Source organism: Leuciscus leuciscus, assembly GCF_965113295.1.
Source record: "Leuciscus leuciscus genome assembly, chromosome: 23".
Lineage (NCBI taxonomy): Eukaryota > Metazoa > Chordata > Actinopteri > Cypriniformes > Leuciscidae > Leuciscus > Leuciscus leuciscus.
This window is the reverse complement of record NC_138747.1, coordinates 20,753,181-20,760,593: the sequence shown is the minus strand read 5'-3', so window position 1 is coordinate 20,760,593 and position 7,413 is coordinate 20,753,181. Positions and strand designations below refer to the sequence as shown.

At 37.8% G+C, this 7,413-nt stretch overlaps 1 protein-coding gene across 1 annotated transcript; it reads right to left on the bottom strand.

Annotated features, from left to right (window-relative positions):
* Positions 1 to 1,019: 1,019 nt before the first annotated feature.
* On the bottom strand, positions 1,020 to 2,657 carry LOC309487430 (baculoviral IAP repeat-containing protein 2-like). Its single transcript, XM_082155082.1, has one exon. The coding sequence runs from the start codon at positions 2,465 to 2,467 to the stop codon at positions 1,043 to 1,045; it is 1,425 nt and encodes a 474-aa protein (XP_082011208.1). The 5' UTR covers positions 2,468 to 2,657; the 3' UTR covers positions 1,020 to 1,042.
* Positions 2,658 to 7,413: the final 4,756 nt, after the last annotated feature.

The following is a 7,413-nucleotide window of genomic DNA, read 5'->3' as shown; positions in this document are numbered from 1 at the left end:
ATAATCTTTATACACGAATCACACATGTCCTTATAATCCATGTAAGATTCAAAAGACCAAATCACTAAGAAAAGAGCCGTTTATAATAAATACACAAAAGTTTTCCAAATGATGGATTTATTACTCCGCTAGATTTAGTCATCTTGTTCAGATAGCACAACGCTGTTTCACATGTTGTATGTTGGACTGTATGTGTTTTAGGTGAAGACGTTTCTTTGAGAGCTGAAATAAATGACAATTAAGAATTTAAGTGATAGTCTTTCTGTCTGACTAAATTGATACTTCATTTAGTGCGACTTTCCCTCTATCTACGAATTACACAAAGTGCATGCTGTTTTACACTTAAACTATTACAACAGAATCACATCTAACTATTGCACTGAGAGAGGCATATTCATCCAAGCTCGAGGCTGTTAAAGTTCCACACTTTGGTAAAACCTAAATTCTAGAGGTCAATTGGGTTAAAAGTAAATGCATCATCATGAGGCATTTTAAAACAAATACAGAAAAGCCACTATAGTGACCAGTTTTAGCGTGTGAATTGACATTTTACATATTACGCTGTTTACATCTTGTTTTTGTACAGTTTTTGTTCATATAGGAATGTATGAAAAACATGAACAAATATTGCATAAAGATAATTAAATGACGGTCCTTCAAGTATGAGAGTGACTAAACAAATCATATTTATTTTAGAACATCTTTCTGCTATGTCTACGAAACATTGACGTGAAAGATGAGTATTACACTTCAAACTCGTCTAACTATTACACTTATTTTGTTATTATTACACGGTTATTTTGTGTGTGTGTCACTAAACAACATGGTTAAGCTAATTAATTATAGTTGATGCGTGGTATTTTTACGTGAAAGGAGGAAAAGGAATATTTAACATGTAAAAAGAAAAATATTTTAACCTATCGTCAATTTCAATTGTTAGATAAATCATCTAACAATCAACAGTTATATGTGAAACAATTAGAGTTGGTGTAAATTTGCACATCCAAAAACTGTTGTTACTTGGATGATAAATATCTTCACTTTATGATAGGAAAGTACGTACAGCGCCTTTGACCAATCCTCTACATATCGGGCACTTGCGCAGAGAAGGCGCACATTCTTTGCACACAACTAGGTGACCACAGGGCATGAAGACAATGTTCACTTCCTTATCCATGCAAACTTTGCATGTGCGCTCCTCTTGAAGTCTTCTTAACTGTTCCTCCATAGGCAAGTCTGAAAGATCTTGACTGGGTGATGCAGCTTCATTTGTCTGGGTCATCAGTTTTCTCAGCAGGCAGACATCATTCTTCTTGATCCAGTTGCGGAAGACCTCTGCTGCTGCATTTCCTTTCGACAGGACTAACTCAATGAGCTGCCCTGTCTGCTGCTTGACTGTAGTGCAGTTACGAATAATGTCATACTCTTTCTGTGAGATGACGTTCTCCTCTAGAAGATGGTCCATTAAGCTCTGCACGCTTTTTAGCTGCTGTGAGATGACATGATGATGTTTCTTAAGAAAAGTAAAACCATCTGATGCCATTTCCTCAGCAAGAAGCTCTCGCTCCTCCTCTCTCTTCTCATCTTCTGCACTTAGTAAATCAGACACCAACTCTTGAACGGTTTTGTCATTTTCTCCACTTGCGAGAATTTTGCTCTGCACGGTTTGCATCACCAGGCCACGCTCAAATCCCATCTCTAAAGCAGACTTCACCACAGGATTGTTCATCATCACTGCATCTTCTGAACGGTCTTCTCCAGGATCCAGGTGTACAACAGCTGGATCAACAAATTCTCTCGAGTTACTGTCTCCATTAGTCAATAGCTGTTCAAATAGTCTTGGAAATCTTGCTTGAATCTGATGAACAAACTCTTGGCCCTTTTCTTGCAACAGGTATTCACATCTTGGAAACCACTTGGCATGCTCTACCCATGGATCATCACCAGACTCCCAACATCTGAGTCCACCATCACAACAAAAGCACTTCACGTCATCACGACGACCAACATAGTAAAAACCACCCTTAGCCAATTGGTCTGGTCGAACAGTTATTCTTGAGGGCCAGTAGACAAATGTGAGCAACCTTTCTTCACACTGTTGCATTGCCGAGTTAGATACATTGGAAAGGTCGCCGCCAGATAAAGGTACATTATCTGCACGGTCACCTCGAACAAAGCGGCAGTTGGGGTAATGCCTCTGGTGCTCTGATACTGCCCGATCTCCCGGTTCCCAGTTGCTAAGCTGGCCTCCACAACTGAAGCAAGCCACTCTGTCGCCCTGGCCAAGGTAGTAGAAACCACTTTTGGCAAGCTCGGCTGGACTTATTGGTGCAAGAGTCCAATTCTGAAAGGTGTCAAGGCGTTCCTGTTCCCGACGCATGTCAGGACTGTGACAAGCCGGAGGTCGCTGGTGAGACATATCCTGGTGAGACATATCCAGGTTTAAGTAACCCACCAGCTCCTCCATTTGGTCTGAAACGGATGCCGTGGTGGTCGATGTTACGGGTGTTGCAGGGGCTGTAGGATGGCTACGTTGCGAAACGGGAGAAAAGGCAGGGTGTGAGGACGACAGGAGGTTTTGTCCGGGTTGTGTGCGAAGTCCTGAAATATTTATCAGGACAACAGCTCACTCCGCCCCGCTGGAGGGGTTGTCATCATGACGCCGTAAACATAGGGGTGGTGGTGGCGCAATGGATAAGACACATGCCTTTGGTGTGAGAGACCCGGGTTCGAATCCACTGTGAGACACCAATGTGTCCCTGAGCAAGACACTTAACCCCTAGTTGCTCCAGAGGCGTGCGACCTCTGACATATATAGCAATTGTAAGTCGCTTTGTATAAAGGCGTCAGCTAAATGAATAAATGTAAATGTAATGTAAATGTAAACTGCTGTAGGCCTATAGGATTACATATAATGCCACATTGAATCAGAAGTAGCGTCATGGAGAAGTTATGCATATGCCACCGGAGAGATGTCTATAATTACACCAAAATTTTATATATAAAAATATACATATATTTTTAAAACATAGCCTACAGTATGCATGGGTGAATTGTACGTCATAAGATCTGTAACAAGCATGTAGAAAGTAGTTAGGATGTATTTCATTTTGCCTAGGCTTTAAGTTAATTTTACCAACTATTAAGATGTTAAAGTTCATAGACCTTTAGCACATTCAAATGTATTGAGTTAAAATGAAAACGTGATATCAATATCGCATTACCGAATTCATGGGTGTTTAATAGCTTCAATAGTTATCAAGCACCAGCTGATTTAAGTTTTTCTTCAAACAAAAGTAATTTTCTGACAAATCATTGTACACATACCCATGTGTTTTGTTGTATGCACAGATTTTGAGGGTCGCTTATAGAAAGATGTGTCCTTTGTTTCGCGGTATTTTTAAAAACATAGATCTACATAGATGTTTTACACGATAAGATATGTCAGAGAACCTTGTACGACATTCTATATCCGCATAAAGGGTTAAAATGTAAAATATACATTTTAGCGCTATTTAAAAACTAGGACGGTATAATAATATAATGTAAATGTCTCACGTGAAGATGATGGTTTAAACCATAATTTTATCAAATCAAGTCAATTCATGTGAATACTGTCGTATATGAACAAAGAGAAGACCTAGAGTTCACTAACATCACAGCTAACTGTAGGAAACAGATATCCGGGGGAAAGTGTAAAGAAAACGCCATACAAAACATTACAATCACACCCGACATACCCATACAAAACAATACAATCACATATGATAAGTGTTACGCTAGTGATGATAAAAATTGTTAAACAATTTCAAAACAGGGTGTTTCAGAAGAAATGTTTCAGAGTCGGTATGCTCCGGTGAAAACTGTCTGAACTTTGATGAGGCCGACAACAATATAGGGCTGTTAAACATGCGGTAGAATAACAATGTTCAATATAAACAAGAATCCTGCTCTAATGGATGACAAATTTACACCAACTCTAATTGTTTCACATATAACTGTTGATTGTTAGATGATTTATCTAACAATTGAAATTGACGATAGGTTAAAATATTTTTCTTTTTACATGTTAAATATTCCTTTTCCTCCTTTCACGTAAAAATACCACGCATCAACTATAATTAATTAGCTTAACCATGTTGTTTAGTGACACACACACAAAATAACCGTGTAATAATAACAAAATAAGTGTAATAGTTAGACGAGTTTGAAGTGTAATACTCATCTTTCACGTCAATGTTTCGTAGACATAGCAGAAAGATGTTCTAAAATAAATATGATTTGTTTAGTCACTCTCATACTTGAAGGACCATCATTTAATTATCTTTATGCAATATTTGTTCATGTTTTTCATACATTCCTATATGAACAAAAACTGTACAAAAACAAGATGTAAACAGCGTAATATGTAAAATGTCAATTCACACGCTAAAACTGGTCACTATAGTGGCTTTTCTGTATTTGTTTTAAAATGCCTCATGATGATGCATTTACTTTTAACCCAATTGACCTCTAGAATTTAGGTTTTACCAAAGTGTGGAACTTTAACAGCCTCGAGCTTGGATGAATATGCCTCTCTCAGTGCAATAGTTAGATGTGATTCTGTTGTAATAGTTTAAAGGTCCCATGACATGAAATTTTCAATTTCTGAGGTTTTTTAACATTAATATGAGTTCCCCTAGCCTGTATATGGTCCCCAAGTTTCTAGAAATTTCAATCGGTATAAATCGAGCTTTTCCTATCTTTCTCTGCCTTTGAGAAAATGGAGGCTCAATCAGGCTGATCTTGAATCCCCTCTTTATGACGTTACAAGGAGGAAATGTTACCTCCCCTTTCTCTGCTTTGCCCGCCCAGAGGATATTTCTCGCCCATGAGAAAACGAGCTAGGAAACAGGAACGCGCACGCGCGATTTTAGTTTGTCCACGAGAGACATAATGGCTTTTGAGCGAGCAAAGCATAATAATTGCTCAATAATTGGATGTACAAATGAACACTGAAGGGTCAATACAAAGCTGGGCTTGCTGAACGTCTGAAACTAAAGTCTGGATCAATCTCTTTGGCTCAGCTACACACCTCGGACAAGTAAGTCAACTAATGATATATAAGTGTGTTGCTTTACTGTTTATGGTTACCTAGCTTGTTACACGTAGAATGTGGCTGTCACATGAGCTATGCAGTTTATGTGTGTGAATACACACACTGTAACGCGAGTGTTGTACACGTCTTTGTTATTTGGATAACCGTTTTCCTGTTGGTAATATGGCGCGCGCGATATCCGCATTTCAAGATCGCAGAGCTTGATGTAATTGTAATAAGATAAATGACAGACGTTACAGATCTCTCATGAAAAGGCAACAGTAGGTTCGCGTTAGCTACATGATGATAACTGTAAACCATCCGAATAAAGTACCGTATCCAAACATAATATTTTAAACTTACCATTCGGAAACGTCCTGCTGGAGCTGCTGAGTTGCAGCTTCTCCATCTGGATCAGATTCTGGGTCAAACTGAAATGCTTGAACGACTGCGTGTCTTCGTGCCATTGCAATATATCCAACATAAACAAACATGCGTGGTATCGTTGCGCAAGATGGTCAAGGCCACGCCCACCCTCCACCTCTCTCCTCCTCATTATCATTTAAAGCTACAGACACCGAAACGGCCTGTCTGAAGGAAGCTCATTCTGGGACTGGTTTGTAGTGGCTATAATTCTGCACCGAGGCTGAATTTTTGGAAAGAGATTTCAGATACAGTACTAGGGACCACTAAGGTCTATATTAAAGCCTACAAAAAGTAGCATGTCATGGGACCTTTAAGTGTAAAACAGCATGCACTTTGTGTAATTCGTAGATAGAGGGAAAGTTGCACTAAATGAAGTATCAATTTAGTCAGACAGAAAGACTATCACTTAAATTCTTAATTGTCATTTATTTCAGCTCTCAAAGAAACGTCTTCACCTAAAACACATACAGTCCAACATACAACATGTGAAACAGCGTTGTGCTATCTGAACAAGATGACTAAATCTAGCGGAGTAATAAATCCATCATTTGGAAAACTTTTGTGTATTTATTATAAACGGCTCTTTTCTTAGTGATTTGGTCTTTTGAATCTTACATGGATTATAAGGACATGTGTGATTCGTGTATAAAGATTATGTTTTAAAGTTAGTCCATAGGGTGTGTAAAAATACACCCAAAGAATTAAGCACAACTATTACACATACTAAGTAGGAGAATATCTAACTGTATATTGTAGATTGTGAACATTCCATTATCCGTTTATTTGGGGTCAGAGAACATCCTTAGCTCATACATCTCTTTAATTTTGTTCTGGATGTTGAAGTGTTAGTTAAAAGATAAAGGTATTAGTTAATAACAAACAGACAAACAAACAAACAAACAACATGGAACCATGATATTAATATATAAAATATTGTATAATTACATGTTGAAGCATAGCCTACGCACAGTTTGAAAATGACTTCCATAATATTTTCTTTTAGTAAAGCTATGTCTGGATTATCCCAACGCATAGTTTTGCATCTGGGGGTGAGACCTCTCAGAGATTACACCAATATTAGCTTTCTCGAACATTTAATTAACATGCATTCCCTATATGTGGTTGTTAAACGCCTCAGGTAATTAATATGAAATGTAAGTTTGTCAGAAGAAAAAGGATCGGCCATACATTTAAAAAAAGTCTTTTAAGTGAAGATGTTGTGTTTGTCACAAAGACATCTAAAGAGTTTTTATACGTGTGAGGAAACCTCTCGCAATATTACTAATCATGTAATCACAGAAATAATGCAGGTCACCAGATTGTTTTAAAGAAATTAAAGCATAAATAAAGGTGATTCTTTATTTAAAGAAGATAGACTTCTGCTTTTGCAACACACAAATGTATAAATGTTCAAAATCGTTTGTGTCTTTGGTAATTTACTTCCAATCCATACTTTGAAGCCTCATGGTTTTAGGTCTGTAAAAATACAGAATAAAAATAAAGAAATAACTATTATGACTACTGTAGGGGTAAATGAAATATCCTATTTTGTGTCTTGTTTTATTGTAATAAACAGTTTTTGTAAAGCAAAGAGTTGTATTAATGTTTTTTAAAGTCCCCGTGAACCGGAAGTTGCAAAACGACTTTTCTCCACTGTTGTGACGTATTTCCAAGTGAAAGGGAATATTGAACAGACTCCTCCTGTCCATCTCTGCTCATAGCAGACGGTTTAAGGAGTGGTTAAGCCGTCAAACTGACGTCAAACTGACGTCATCAGAAAAGAAACGCCATTTCCAGACCGGAAGTCGCTTTTCAGACTTTGATTAAAGATTACCATGACCAACCATTTTTCCTGTGTATTAACTTGCACGGATTAATTTTTCACCACAAGACTAGTAATATGCGCTAAC

Bases quoted from the DNA above. Each gene is read 5' to 3' on its own strand.
- LOC309487430 (XM_082155082.1), bottom strand. From the start codon at position 2,467: ATGGAGGAGCTGGTGGGTTACTTAAACCTGGATATGTCTCACCAGGAT.